Here is a 16,895-nt window from a genome sequence, read left to right as displayed (position 1 = left end):
TGATCCTAGAACAAATAGCCACATGCAAAAATATATGAAGCTAGACCCTTACCTCACACCACATACAAAAATTAACTCAAAATGAGTCAATGACCTAAATATATAAGCAAATCTATAAATTCCTTATAAGATTGTATAGGAGTAAATCTTCTTGATTTTGAATTTGGCTAAGGATTCTTAGATGTGACACTAAAAGCATGAGTGACACAGAAAAAAATGTACTTAATAATTGTTACCTTTTATGCATCAAAGGACACAATTGAGAAAGGGACAAGACAATTCACAGAATGGGAGAAAGTATTTGCAAATTATCTGAAAAGAGACCTATAGTGTGTGAGTATATATATAAAAATAAGAAGACAACCAAATTAATAATGGACCAAGAATCTGAATAGATATTCCTCCAAAGAAGGTTACACATGGCCAATAAACATATGAAAAGGTGTTTGACATCTTTAACCATCAGAGAAATGCAAATTTAACTACAAGATACCATTTCACATCCATTAGGATGTCTAAAATAAAAATAACAGGTAATAACAAGTGTTGAGAGAAATAGAGAATTCAGAACCCTTCATACACTGCTGGTGGGAATGTAAAATGATCTGGCTGTTTTGCAAAATTTCTGAAAAGAAATGAAAACTGTGTACAAACAAAAACTTGCCAACAAATGTTTATAGGTATATTATTTATAATAACCAAAAGGTAAAAGCAAAACAAACATCCATCAACAGACAAATTAATAAATAAAATGTGGTATGTTCACCCAATAGAATAAAAGGAAACATTGATACATGCCAAAACATGAAGGAATTTTAAAAACATTATAAGTGAAATCATTTAGTCACAAAAGGTCACATACTATATGATTACATTTATATGAAGGTCTAGGGAAATCTTTTGAGACATAATGTAAATTAGTTGTGTTTATAGCTAGAATGAAAGTGGGGATAGAGGGATAGAGAAGTGATGGCTAAAGGATACACTGTTTCTTCTCAAGGTCATAAAAACATAATGAAATTGACTGGTGATGGTAGCATGTCTCTATGGATGTATTAAAATATACTCTACTAATATACTAAAAACTTCTTTGAATATGAAATATTATATGATATGTGAAGTATATCTCAGTGAAGCTGTTAAAACGTGCAGTATGGTTCTAGATTTGTAAAACCAACTTGAGGAGGTCTATATTGTAATTAACACTCTCATGTACCTGTCTCAACAATAGGCCAAACCTTATGAAACTAGCAATATTTTTAATCAAGAATATTCTTTCTTGCAGATTAGTATAATCACAAGGAGAAGAGATTGTAAGAAAAAAATGTTTTGCCGTGTAATTGACAGTAAATAAAATAATGTGTTCTTAAAAAAGAAAAAAAAGAAAAAAGAAAAAAATGCAAGTGTTTTAAATGGGAGTTTTTTCTGGAAAACAGATAATGATGTACATTATTCTTGACATAAAAATAAAAATTAATTATTGGCCTAAGGATAGAGTGGTTTTGCACTTACTTATAAATTTATTTCAGCATTTTTAATATTCTCATATAAGTGTGATATTTTGAATTCTCCTTTAAATTGTTGTAACATCTTACTTGTTCCTTCATTAATTAATGAGTTAAACAAAATCTTTTTGAAACATTTTTCATTTTATATTTGTGTGAGAGCCATGAATATCCCCTCTTTAAAAATTACCTTTAAATACTTATTTTTCTTTCTAATATTTAAACAAAACTACAAAATGAAATATAGTAGATAAAGGAGATGAATTTCTGAACATCTTCTTATTTTGAGACATCCTTTTTCTTCTTTCAGCATAAGAAGGAGTTTGCATCCATTGTAGTATATTTGGACTTTTCTAGTTTGGAAAACAAATCATGACTTTTTCTTAATTGGTTTATTGAATTCATTTACTGGTTTACTGAAGACTTTAAAGAGGGCAAAAGAGATATTTTGTTAAGAGATTTGTTAATTTTGAGAAGTATCCCATTGATTAATGTAAGAATTATGTTTATAAATTAGATTATTTGGCACTCTAGTAAATATCAATGGAAATAAACTTTAACTCATAACTTTAATATTTTCATACAATCAAAAATAGAGATATACTCTAAGTAGGCATAACATAAATTGTTACAATTAATCCGAATATCTTGAATATATTTTTACAGATAACTAGTGGTTTCTACTAGCAGATTAAAACCAAGAGAAAATTAAAAGTAAGTTCACATTTTAAAAAATTTGTAAGCAATAAATACAGCACTACAGCCACCACTAATTCTATGTACATTGGATTACATTTAAACAAACACTGCATTCAAGAGTGAATATTTTATGAATAAATGCATTGGAAATTAACTTTAGGAAAGAAAATGACAAATTAGAATTTAGAAAATTAAAATATGACTTTCACAAGTAATCACAGTAAAATGACAAATCTACATTTTAGAAGCTAGAAATTCCCCAAATTTATTTTTTGACAGCAAGGAAGTTTGCTTTAAAAAAGTGTCAGATTTACTTTGCTTTATGAGTATGATACAAAGATATTAAGTAGCATTCAGCTTTTGAGGAATCTAACATTTAAAATTATTCTAAAAATATATGGGTACAAAACTAACAGTGATTAAACATGAATGACTGCTACTCCTCAAGACTTTACAACAGATAAACCCTGGCTATAAAATAAATCTGATCTAGAATTAATATTATGAAAGCACAACAAAAATACTTGAAAATTACATGTTCATTTTAATATAATCTCTGATAATTCAACATTTTTTAATGTCTACTGTCAAGATGGTTGACTTGACAGTTTGTCTAGAAGAAGGCTGATATATGTCAACATGGTCAGCAAAGGATTTAATATGGGTCTTTGAATAATAAATAGCTAATAATTGAGTTTATTGAAATGAATTTTTGTATAATGTAGGCAGTTGAAGGTCCAGAACAGCCTGCGTTCCTTTCTATGGCAGCTTGCTATGAAATTCATGTTTGAAACAAAACAATACTTTTTCATGCATAAATTATTAATGTACTGACCAGACCATTCTATATGTTAATTATTACTCATTTAGATAATTTTTCTTAGCAATTTCAAATGAGTTCTGAACTCACCATCTATTGACAGCTTAAGAAACAACTTGTGATGAGTAATTCATTAGTTTCATCCATTTTAAGCAGATTGACACACTTAAAATACAGATACACATGATTTTCCCAAAATTGACTTTTACTAATTGAAGTCATTCTTGTTCTTCAGAGATTTCAGTGGAAAATAACATTAGAGAAACTGAATCCCATATAAATTTCACTTTAGTTCATTAGCAAGGTTTTCTTCTATCTTTATTTAATAAGGTCTGACAATAATTCAATAAGATCTGACAATCATTTTTTCTCAATGATATATTCAAGTATTTTCCTGATTTGTATTATATACAGTAGCTCTATTAAAATATTAAAGCATTGTATATGATATATATTGTGTCCCTCTATTTTTTTATATTTCTTGAATAACCTGGGACATTTCCAAAGCTATGTATCTTCATATAGTGAAAGTCAGTAAAGTAATATTTTAATGGGGTAAAATCTATACAAGTAGCAGATTGGTATTTATCACAGTAGTTGTTTAAAATTTCTGCATTAGAATGTGAGTTCATTGTCAAAATGAAAAAAGAATTATGCCAAACACACCTATTATTAAGGTATGAGTCATCAAAACAAATATATTCAATGAAATAGTGACCTTGTGTTTTTAAAATAAATATATCTTATGATAGATGTTTCTGTTCTCTTAGTTCTCAGACTTCTGATGCTGGCATCTGGTTGTCTTTAAAATAGTTACCAAATATAGAATTCCAGACTCTATTTTATTTAAAAAATCAGCCCAGATACAGTATCAGATATTAAAATGCACACATTGTTGCATTATATATTTGCTTTAAAAATTATCTAGGTTGTATGTATTTGATTTGAGACTGTAAAATAAAATAATGGAGTATTTACACGCTCATTTTCCACAATTTCTTTTTACAAAATTCCAAGAAAATAAGAAATCCTTCATTGATTTTCCTTATATAAAATGATTGCTAATTTGTTTCTACAGTAGAAATGGAAGGGACAAAATGTATATTTACAGGTACGAATTCCCTCCCACAGTGTGGTAAAACAGGAAGAAGTTGACAACGTGTTCTGTAGCATCAACTAAGATGTTTTCTTAATGATATAGAAGTAGGATTACATATTATACATCCTGTTCATCAAATTTCGACAATGGATATGCCACAAGATATAACTGATGTGTCAGCAAATGAGTAGATCATAACAATTGTACTCAGTTGCTTTTCATAGAGAAAAGAAAGCCAGCAGGGATAATTCACTTCTGGTATTGTCCATTTGAGAGGGTCATTACAAAAAGACTACAGCACTCTCTGGGCAAAAAAAAAAAAAAAAAAAAAAAAAAAACATCAACTGCCCCAATCAAGATGGGATAAAGCGTTTTAAAACTAAAAGCTAATTTTCCCTTCATGTCTATAGGCCTTAGCTAGGTCTCTTGGGGCAATAAGGGTAGAATCATGCCCAACATGTATATTTACTTTTACAGTCATTTGTTTGTGAATTCATGCAATGGTGTGCTGGAGCTGGCTTACACCAGCTCAGAAAAGTTGATTGTGCTTTTCTCCAATTCCACACTTGGTGATGTCACCTCAGATATAGTGGGTTAGTAGTGTCACATCAGGCATAGTGGGAGTATTTACTAGCAAACATTACAAACCAGGATTTCTTTTTTCCCACTTACAGCTGGATGCTACACTCTTATCAACACACTACCAATTTCATGGGAGGCTTTTCTTTATGATATTCAAAAAGCCATTTAATATTGAAGTCTTCTGGCTTTAGAGTCATGGATCCAAGTCCTTGAGTTAGGAGAGGCACAAAACAGTCAGACAACCATCCTTCTATTTTCAATTATATAAATTTTCTGGTTTTAAGACAACATTTTCAATATCATGGATGCTTTTCCCATTTAAGTGTTCACTAGGACAGTCATGACTATAACCTGGACCGTCACTGATTGTTGACACTGTGTAAGACGCACTACGAAGAGCTTCTGAGTTGGAAAAGCTGTTTCCAAATTGAATTTTGTATTGATTCCAGTTTCTTCTCAGAATTGCTTGAACCTATCAATCAAAAAGAAACAGAAAGAACAAGAGCAACCCATTAATTGAAATGAAGACACTGTTTTTGAAGCACAATTAAATAGGTCTTGAAGAAGAGCTTTTTTAAAACAAGTTGTGTTAATTAGTGAATAATATAGCTTCATTTTATTTTCTTACTTAATTTAAAAAATTAAGTGTACCATCTTTACATTAGGAAATGTATTACAATTACATCATACTTTATATTCCATTGATATTTTTCATGCCATGTTTTGTCTTCAAAGCTTTTATAATGCGTATGTATTCATTGTTGCCAAACAAATAGGTAATCTGGACCCCCATTTACAAGATTTCATGTACAACATCAAGTTTTATATTAATGTCTTTATTAATAGAATGAGAAGACAATTCGTGACAGGATTAGAGAAAGATATACAAAAGAAAAGAAGTTCGGATACGGAGAATACAAATCATCAGCAGCAGCAGCAGGGCAGTAGCAGCAATGTTTGTTTTTGAGTGATTCCCATATGCCAGAAATTGGGCTACATTCTAAAAAAGGGAGCATGATATTTGTCCTCATGGAGCTTACTACATAGAGGAAAGAAAAGTGTTGAACAAATAATTATAAATCTGGTGAATATTGTGAAAAATAAATGTAACCACTCCACTTTTACATATTTGAATCCTCTTCTGCTGAATGAATTTGCAGTTTAATGACTTCCTTCCCCTCTGTTTGAAGCTAGAGATCAGGGGTAGGTGGGTCCTATACAGTAAAATACTGGTCATAATCGAATGTAAGGCGCGAGAGTGAATTTTCTTCACTGTCAGTCAATGGGCACAAATGAGAATATTTAAAACCATCTCTAGCTCAAGTACCTGGACTTTTTCAGGTCTGATGAGTGGGCACACTGGCTTGGAGCAGCCTGCTTCTAGGTTATGAATGTGTTTGCCAAATCCCTGTGACCCAATCTATATCTGCCCAGAGTGGGTTTGCTTTGAATGGTCTTCCCCAAGCTCTCTATTGTTCTTTGGCTCTTTCAGTGCTTTTCCAAAGGGAACCTGAGCATCTCACAGCAATTTTCTGGTAATTCATTTTCTATGTACTCATGTATAATTGTTTAACTTCCTACTACTTATATAGAATTCCTCAACTTTCTCTTCACTGTATCCATGTACACAAATCAATATTAAATCTTTAGAAAGGCTTTACTTCTTTCTTGTTATTTCCTAGTCTAATGGGTTAAAACACACACACACACACACACACACACACACACACACACACACACACACACAAAACCTCAATTCCTGCAATTACAAACATTCTATAGAAAATAGGTGTTCCAGGATGTCTGCAGCTTTACAGGATACTTCAGAGTTCCTGTTAAAGTATCTTATATTCTGTCACTTAAACCCAAAGTTTATTGTCTCGTTTCGTGTAGAAAAAAAGAAGGAGCAAACATAAAGCCAACAATGTATTTAGGTAAAATTAAACGAGGTATTAAAATTACCAGTTAGTTTCGCTCTACGGTATAGTTCAAAAATTATATAATTAAAATGAAATTACTTCGTACTAAAAGTTACATTATGATGAAGTTCAGTAACTTCAGGACTTTCAAGTTCAATTAAAAAATATATGGTAAACATATCTGAAGAAAATAATTTATATTCATGTAAATGTGCTTTGAAAATAAAAGCATTTATAAGGCAACAAATTTATTTATCTTGCAAAAATTAAACTTTCCTCTCAATTTAGTAATGTAATTCTAAATCCTCCAAATAAAATATCTAAATTAAGATAATTTAAAAGTAACATCTGCTATGTAACCACCTCAAAATCATGAGCAAACTAAAAATTGAATGGCTTCAGACTGTGAATTTTAAATACATATTCAGAGATTCAAAATAAAAATGACCATTGACCAATTATCTATATACATCTGATAATAAATATTTTTTATCCTTATTTTTTGTTTCATAAATTTCTTCTCATTTTGTTACTAAATGCTGAATTGGTTGAGTACATAAACAATATAGTTTCTGGTTGAGGGGAAGTGGCATATAGCTTTGTATAAAAAATTCTGTATAATGGTTGAGAAAAAGCTGACAGAAAATAATATCTTAGCTGTGAGTCTAGTACTTATAGTCTTAAAAAGGAAAGCTTAAATTCAATTTGGAAGGAAAATGGCTATTGAAATATATGACTGTTTGCTCTTAAAATATCTACTTTGATTAAGGTCATCACTCTATTTCTTCCTTGCAACTAAATCATCAGAAAAACCATAGAAAGCCAATTTCCTGAACTGTGGGGTCTTACTATAGTTAAAAATAAACCTAATTAAAGATCCACAGGCCTTGTAGACTTGTTTGTTTATGTTATTTGCTCTAAGGATGTTACATTTTTCTTCTGCTTCCTCTAATACAATATCATACCTGTTAAATACGACATTAAAGCAGTTACTCTTAATTAACTTTTAATGAGAAAAAAATCAATGGGGAAGAGTAACAAGCAAATTTCCATTGTAAGGGAAGATAGCTGGGTGTTGTTAAAGATATGAATGTTTTTATTGTTTATGCATGACCATGATATAAGTAGTAAGGCAAATGTTTAGAATGTGACACTACAACTTTACCTATTAACCCCAATAAGGAACCAACTTTATACTCCTTAATGTGAATCAATACGAAGCTTTTATAAAACGTCTGCCTAGTTCTCATTAAAGGATTTGGGTTTAATTGTTCTCAACAAATCTTTTTTGAACATCTGATGGAATATCTACCCTCAGGTGTTGTTAAATATAACCTTCTGATGACTAGAGTCCTTAGTTTATGATCACAGTGCACATTTTTGTCTGAGGGCACTAGGGATAAAATGAAAGTAATCCAAGCACTTGTTAAGCCACATTTATTTAACTAGTGAGAAATGCTAATAGCAAGATATTGGCTAAAAAGTACATAAAAGGTGGGAGAGAAAAAAACACAAATATTAAACTAAAGGCAGGCATTTGACCTAATATGGAAAACAAGAAGGAAACTAAGCTTGAGCAAATGATTTTAAGAAGTGCATGACATAGTTGGAACAAAATGAATTTGGCAGTTGTTTCTTCATGTTATGAGAGTGGGAAAAAGTAAGAGGCATTGAGACAAAAAGGGAGGGATCATAGTATTTCTTAAGTTGAGAAATGAATCATACTCAAGCAGGGATTTTATCTCCAGAGATGAAGAAAAGGAACAGATATTAGAAATGTTGTGAGGAACCAAAAGATTTGGCAAGAGCCTAGCTCAAAGATTTTGTATTATTGTAATTTTCCAATGTCAAAATTTTCTCAATTTTAGGACATGGCAGAAGATCAAGGTTCTGTGTCCCTTTTGTTTACACAGATCGAGTGTAACAGGAGTGTTAGGCATTACTTTAGATATTCCCTAGGGACTCTTTCTAAATAAAATGGCCAATTTGGGATTTTGATCCAAAATGATTAATGTTCCTGTTTGCACATGTATTTTTGAAAATAAGTGATTTGACAAATCAAATAATGAGTATGCTGAGTAGCTAATGAAGTGGGGCATGGTGCTAAAAACTTCATCTTTATTAGCCTGTATTTATTTTTCTGAGACCTGTGTAGAGAACTTGCTTTAATTTCCCTTTAAGAAAGATAGACACAGGCTCCTGAAGTTTGCCAGCATTTGCCAAAGTATCACAGCCAAGATGAAAAGTAGCATCTTTAGTGTCTAAATGCATTGCTGTGTTTATTCTACACTGCTTCCTATTACAAAATATTTTACTAGTGAGTGTGTTTTGAATATTTAAAAATTACTTTATAGAATTAATATCTGTTTCTGTAGATACAGAGGTCTACCTTTCCTATTTCATGCATGTTCTTTACCATGTTGTCCATATCACTCTCATCTATATTTAATTATTACATCCTATAAAAGTAGCATTTAGGATTGTTTAATTCAGTGTATATAACATTAAATTTATATAGGTATATAATAAAATCTATTAGAATTTTACTATCAAATGATTTATCTATTTTTTGTAACTGCATTCTCTGTCTATGCTTCTCATTGATTTCAGAAAAAGTTGCTCTTGTCTTCTGTATAGCAGAAGAATTATGGAAGTACCACTTAAAGGTGTGAAATATAGTCTACAATGTGTGACAATTCTATACCTTATTACAAATAAATAAATATAGATAAATAAAATAAATAATAATAATATAAATAAATACCCATGTGTTGAACTTGAAATATATTTTAATTAAAAACTAAACATTGAATTTTATTATATGCCAAGATGAGGAAGTAAAAATATTACTTAAGTAAGAGCAAATAACATGTTATAGTTTTTCAATGATGTGTGCATGATTTTCAATGTTCATTTGTTTTATAGGAATGGTTGTCACAGGTTATACCAACTGGTCTCATGTGTTCCCCATCTGAAGCTTTAAGATAAGCTTCACAGTTATCAAGTGTCTGTGTCTCACTCAGCTGCTGTCTGGATTTCTAAACTTTGTTCAATTTTTCCAAAATCCTCCTACAGGTTAAACTGTGTTGAGCAGATTAAAAACATATAAAGAGCTAAGTCATCAGAGCTCAAATTACTGAGCTATAACACATTTGTATGCATAAGAAATATGTTACCAGTTTTCAAAATGCCTGAAACTTCCCAAGTAGGAAACACATGGATAAAAATCTAGAAGTATTGAAGAGTACATGGTCATGTTATGAATTAGAGCATTCTCTTCTCAATTTCCTAACCCACTGAATTTCTTCCCTGTATAACCGAGAGTTTAATTTTTAAAATCCTTTTGTATTGGCCATAAAGTTGTTTCCACAGGCTACATTGTAAGACAGGCAAAAAAGAGATGATCCTATTTCTTATTTCTTATTTCCTATTACAGTGTATGTTCTGTGAGATTTGGGATTTCCTAGCACTGTATCTGGGGAAAAGCTCAGACTTACTGGGATTCAAAAGGTGTCTCAAAAGACTAGATGAATACCTTTTAAAATATTTTTAAGTGAGGTTGACTTTTCCCTAGCTTTGAACTCCAGTATGACCTGAGCATTTGAGAACTAGAGTTAAACTTATGGTAAGAGATTCTATGGTTCTTTCCCTGATGGAAATAGAATTTAATATAGTTGTTCCTGGGGAATTTATAATTTTATCTCATTTAAATACATGGATAGATAGACAGATAGTAAATATAAAATAATAAAAGGAATAAAATCAATTACCATACCTCTCCATTAAAGAAGCAGAAAATGGTAGAGACCAAAAGACCCTGTAAAAGAAAAATAGAATGATCTGAATCCAAATGGAAAGATACATGTATTTGTAACCAAATAGCTGTACAAGTAGGAGTAAAACCAAAGCTATATGTATATTTAATACGAAACTTCTCAAGCTGCCTTCTTAACAAGAATGCCATACCTGGAAGTGCATAAGGATGTGCATGATGTAGTCATATACCTCCTCTGCAATCTTTCCTTCAGGTCGCCATGGAATCAGCACAAATTCAATGCCAAGCAAGGGCACCAAGATAAGAGTAGCTCTCACAGCTTTCATGTAGAGATTGGATTCCGCTTGGTGTGTAACTTTTAACTTGGTGATGAGAACACGTACAATATTTAACAAGAAAAAAAGATTCACCTAAAAACAAAATAAAATGGCATCTGAAAAACATTTCATATTTAATATTAAGAAGCATTATTCAAGTATCTCCAATTATATAAATCTGAAAATATTTTTAATGTACAAGAATATTTTAAAGGGTATTATTGCCTAAGATATTAATTTATATATTTGGAATTGTGATTTATCAATTTAACAAGTATATCAGTTTTATTAAACAAGTTTATAAAAAGTAAAATTAAATTATGGTATAATTACTGTGGAACATATTCAGTTGAGGAATATTTCAGTGTTTTTCTCAGCCCATTTTCACATGCAATTAAAAAAATTCTGTGGTCTAAAATCTAAAGCTTTTGATCATTTTCAAATCAAAGATAATGATTGTTTATAGAAAAATGCTAATTTTTAAAGAATCCCCTCTTTATAATGTCCATATGACATACTTTCTAACTGTATATTATACCATAATAACCATTTCATCTTTCAAACCAAAAACTTTCCTGTTTCTTCTTGTAACAATAATCTTTAAAACACCTCTCCAAAGTGGCACTGTAATCCTCTTTTACTTAGGAGGGAACTTTGAACCAGCGGATATTCAACCCCGGTCATTCTAGAGCTAAAACAATTGACATTCTATAAGGCCTCCTGCAATGACATAATATTCACTATTCTTGTGCCTTAACAACTTTCTCGAAGAGACAGTAGTTTCTTTGGATGGGAGACATAAACCTTTGACACTCTAATGTGACTTAGCAAACAGGGTCCTACTGAAACATATTTATTTCTCTTTCTCTTGCATAATACAAGTTTATCTTTTTCTTATTTTCACCCAAGTTAGAGTTTATCTCTTTCTTATTTTCACCCAAGTTAATATCTTTTACTTTGGTCCATTTTCTCTATGCCCATTCCTTATGCCTTCCATAGAATCATGAATATTAATTTCAGAAGAGCTCCATAGGGGCTAATTGTGATTCACTTTTCTTTTTCCCCACCTTTAGTTTCTGGCATCTGCCCTTTGTTTAATAATCTTAAATTTTCAAACTATTAACCAAATATAATTTATATTCACACAGTTTAAAAATTGCAAAAACTAGTATTTTCCCATTTATTATAGAAAACAAATAACAAAGAACATGCATTTGCTAAATTGACACATGTCTCATAAAAGTAACTGGGCATAAAAATATTCTTCCACTATTTTTAGAAAATGTAATGGAACATATGCTTCAAAAATATACAGTTCACTATAATCCTAATGGAAACACATCTATGAAAAGCAATGTTTGCAGACACAGAAAAGCGATAAAGACAAAAGCAGATTAAGCCATTTCAACAGGTGTGAGAATGAAACATGACAAATGAACACGTCAGCTGTTATTCCATTCATCCTAATATATTCCCTTCCTAAGCATCCATTGCTCTGTAAAAAAAGATAACAATAATCTTTTATCTGCTTAATATAGAATATTTTATAATCTTAATACATTAAATCATAAATTATAAAACAGCAGAAACATTGCAATTTAGATCCCAATTATATGAAAAATTTTAAATGCAAAGTGCTTCTCCAAATGGCAAGTCTGATTTAAAATGTGAGACTAGAAACTAGAGTTGACAATAGAGTTAATTATTCTATTAACTATTTTATAAATAATTATCTTAGAATGAATTCGATGCTATTTTTCCACAAAACATAGTTTTGAGAATTATAATCCCCTCATCTTACTTTATTTTCTGTAAATATTTCCATTTACTTTAAACAAAAATAAAAGAAGAATTTTAAATTTTAGAAGAACTATGTCTGAATTTCTCCCACCCTCAAGCAAAGCTAGTTCAGTAGAAAAGAAGAAACCTTTAACTGCCATACTCATAAAGTTAACATATCTAGTAGGCACATCAGGCTATTTTCGTAACACAATACCACACTTGGGTCATGACAGGAAGCAGGGTAAATCTATACAGTGGCTGTAGGAGAGTTTCTGGAAGTCATTTCGAATCACTTAACTATGCACTGAAGTCACCTAAATATCTGTCACTGAACCCAAATTAAATGTATCATCTCTCAACTTCCCCTCAACAGGATCTCAAAAATGCTGTAGTCACTCCAGTACCACCCTGCTCATGTGGAAATGTGATGGAGGAAATCTGAGTGGAATGACTTGTGATTAAAATATCTTATTTATAAAAGTTGTCCAAAACTATATGATAACCATGAGAGAAATTACTAGGGCTTCTCCCAGGAACTTGGAATTGGCCAGGACCAAAGAGGAGCTCTGGAGCTTAAACAGGACAGAATTATTTATCTGGATAGAAAAATAGGTTCCTAATGTTTTAGGCCAACAAAATGGAAAGTTTTAGGCAAATAATGTGGATTTTCACTTCTTTTCTTATAGCTTGATGGGCTATATTCCTGTATTTCATCCTCACTCTTCTTCCTCAAAGTTTATATGAATAGATGTTTCCAAGGGTTGTGTAGATGATGTTACACTTTGCATTTGCTAGGTGCTTTCACTTCCTGAACCTTACTGATTTAGAAGTCTGAATCATGTATCCCTCTGTGCAGCCAGATCTTTTGTAATAAAATATTGTCTTGCATTTGTTCTGGAATCTCCTGAGTAGCCCAATAATACATTATAATTTATTTGAGCTCTCCTCAAAGTGGAAGCATGGCATCATGCAGAAACTACAAAACTTTGAAGGCATTTTTTCAAGAATTTATAATATTCTATGCACTAACTGTGCCAAATCACTTAACAGAAAATATCTCATTTAATCCTTTTAATACCCTGTGAGGTATATATTCTTATTATTCCATCATTACAAATGAGAAAACAAAGACACAGAGAGGTTAAAAACAAAATAAAACAGAAAACTTGGTCTGAGATGATACACAGGCAGCTGTGATAGAGCCAGGATTCAGTGCTGACTCTTTTGTGCACAGAATGCAAAGCCAGGCAGTCTCGGGGTACAACTTAAACACAGTATGTCACTCATGCCCTTAGAATGTAGGAGAAGGAAGGGAAGCAAGTGCCTCTGCCTTTGAAATTTTCACTATAATCTACATTAAGATATATGAAAAAATTTTATGGAAAGTCATAATAAATTCTACAAGAATGGCTTAACAATGATACATTTTGAGAATGGTTTGAACAGTGATCCAACACAACCACATACTAAACTGCAGCTAGCAAATATAGTTAAATAATAGAATATCTGTATTTTAAAAGATTCTGAAAATAAGAATGAGGAAGCTTTGAATTTTACATGAAAAATATCACATACACCCACAAGCACACATATAGATAACTTAATTGCAGTTGTAAATAAAGGCTATTTGAATAGGAGGGGAGGAAGTCAAATTGTCTTTGTTTGCAGATGACATAACTATATATTTAGAAAACCCCATCGACTCAGCCAAAAAACTCCTTAAGCTGATAAGCAACTTTAGCAAAGTCTCAGGATATGAAATCAATGTGCAAAAATCACAAGCATTCCTATACAACAGTAATAGACAAACAGAGAGCTAAATCATGAGTGAACTCTCATTCACAAATGCTACAAAGAGAATAAAATATCTAGGAATACAACTTATAAGGGAAGTGAAGTACCTCTTCAAGGAGAACTACAAACCACTGCTCAATGAAATAGGAGAGGACACAAACAAATGAAAAAACATTCCATGCTCACGCATAGAATCAATATCGTGAAAATGACCATACTGCCCAAAATAATTTATAGATTCAATGCTATCCCCATCAAGCTACTATTGACTTTCTTCACAGAATTAGAAAAAAACTACTTCATGTTTCATACGGAACCAAAAAAAAAAAGCCTGTATAGCCAAGAATAAGCAATCCTAAACAAAAAGAACAAAGCTGGAGACATCACGCTACCTGACTTCAAACCATACTACAAGGCTACAGTAACCAAAACAGCATGGTACTGGTACCAAAACAGGTATATAAACCAATGCAACAGAACAGAGGCCTCAGAAATAACACCACACTTCTACAACCATCTGATCTTTGACAAACCTGACAAAAACCAGCAATGGGGAAAGGATTCCCTATTAAATAAATGGTGTTGGGAAAACTGGTTAGCCATATGCAGAAAACTGAAACTGGACCCCTTCCTTACACCTTATTCAAAAATTAACTCAAGATGCATGAAAGACATAAAAGTAAGACCTAAAACCATAAAAACCCTAGAAGAAAAATGAGGCAATACCATTCAGGACATAGGCATGGGCAAAGACTTCACAACTAAAACACTAAAAGCAATGGCAACAAAAGCCAAAATTGACAAACGGGATCTATTTAAACTAAAGAACTTCTGCACAGTAAAACGAACTATAACCAGAGTGAACATGCTACCTACAGAACGGGAGAAATTTTTTGCAATCTATCCATCTGACAAAGAGCTAGTATCCAGAATCTACAAAAAACTTAAATTTACAAGAAATAAACAACACCATCAAAAAGTGGGCGAATGATGTGAACAGGAACTTCTCAAAAGAAGACATTTATGCAGCCAACAAACACATGAAAAAAAGCTCATCATCACTGGTCATTAGAGAAATGCCAATCAAAACCACAATGAGATACCATCTCACACCAGTTAGAATGGTGATCATTAAAATGTCAGGAAGCAACAGATGCTGGAGAGGATGTGGAGAAATAGGAACACTTTTACAATGTTTGTGGGAGTGTAAATTAGTTTAACCATTGTGGAAGACAGTTTGGTGATTCCTCAAGGATTTAGAACCAGAAATACCATTTGCCCCAGCAATCCCATTACGGGGTATATACCCAAAGGATTATAAATCATTCTACTATAAAGATACACGTACACATATGTTTTCTTGCAGCACTATTCACAATAACAAAGACTTGGAACCAAACCAAATGCTCATCAATGATAGACTGGATAAAGAAAATGTGGCATATATACACCATGGAATACCATGCAGCCATAAAAAGAATGAATTCATGTCCTATGCAAGGACATGGATGAAGCTAGAAACCATCATTCTCAGCAAACTAACACAGGAAGAGAAAACCAATCATTGCATGTTCTCACTCATAAGTGGGAGTTGAACAATGAGAAAACATGAACACAGGGAGGGGAACATCATACACTGGGGCCTGTCGGGGGATCAGGAGTAAGAAGAGGGATAGGATTAGGAGAAATAAGCATATGGGGCTTAAAACCCAGATGACAGGTTGATGAGTGCAGCAAACCACCGTGGCACATGGATATCTATGTAACAAACCTGCATGTTCTGCACATGTATCCCAGAACTTAAAGTATAACAACAACAAAAAAAATGAATAGCAGCTGTAACTAAAATACCACTCTGAAGGACTGTAATTGCATTATGATCTCTAATACTCTCTGAGACAAAGCATGCTAGATTGCTAGTTTGTATTAATTTACTTTCTCATTCAAATAATGTAATACACTTGTAATCCCAGCAGTTGTGAAGGCCAAGACAGAAGGATCCCTGGAGCCCAAGAGTTTGAGACCAGCCTGGGGAACATAGTGAGATCCCGTCTCTATAAAAATGTTTAAAAAATTTATCCAAGTATAGTAGTGTATACCTATAGTCTTAGCTTCTCAGGAGCCTGAGGTGGGAGGATCCCTTAAACCCAGGAGTTGGGGGCTGCAGTGAGCTATGATCATTCCACTGCACTCTAGTCTGGGCAACAGAGCAAGACCTTTTTTCAATTAAAATAATAAAAAATAATAATAGTGTAATAAAAGCATCAAATGTGACTTCTGTTTTTCTGCAATCACACTAAAATGTCTAATTGGTGCACTGACATTAAATGATAATAATTATAATGTAAAATTTACATAGGTATTTTGTTTTATCTTGTTTGTCACCTCTCACCCCCCTGCTAATTCATCCTCTATTCCTCTCTGTGCCACAGGAGACTGATGTCTGCGAACAGCTTCATCCAGACTTCCTTGCCCTGAGACATTTGCTGCATCTGGCTAATGGGGGGGAAAAAAGATAAGAGTATGGGAATAAAGATAAATTCGAGTCTTTGTTTCTGCTGCTTCTATTCTGCCAGGCTGTGGTTTTGGCAGTGGTTGTTTTT

At 32.2% G+C, this 16,895-nt stretch overlaps 1 protein-coding gene across 3 annotated transcripts in view; it reads right to left on the bottom strand.

Moving 5' to 3' along the window:
• Positions 1-660: 660 nt before the first annotated feature.
• CALCRL (calcitonin receptor like receptor) overlaps positions 661-16,895 on the bottom strand; it is a 104,539-nt gene continuing 88,304 nt past the window's right edge. For all 3 annotated transcript variants that reach the window (XM_030916460.1, XM_010370308.2, XM_030916461.1), the window contains 3 exons: positions 10,591-10,809; positions 10,400-10,441; positions 661-5,177 (listed from right to left, as the gene is read on the bottom strand). In XM_030916460.1, the coding sequence (XP_030772320.1) occupies positions 4,962-5,177; positions 10,400-10,441; positions 10,591-10,809 (477 nt within the window). In that variant the 3' untranslated portion in view covers positions 661-4,961. The remainder of the gene's footprint in view (positions 5,178-10,399; positions 10,442-10,590; positions 10,810-16,895) is intronic.

Source organism: Rhinopithecus roxellana, chromosome 14 (genome assembly GCF_007565055.1).
Source record: "Rhinopithecus roxellana isolate Shanxi Qingling chromosome 14, ASM756505v1, whole genome shotgun sequence".
Classification (NCBI taxonomy): Eukaryota; Metazoa; Chordata; class Mammalia; order Primates; family Cercopithecidae; genus Rhinopithecus; species Rhinopithecus roxellana.
The sequence above is the reverse complement of the archived record's forward strand: the minus strand, read 5'-3'. Positions and strand labels throughout refer to the sequence as shown.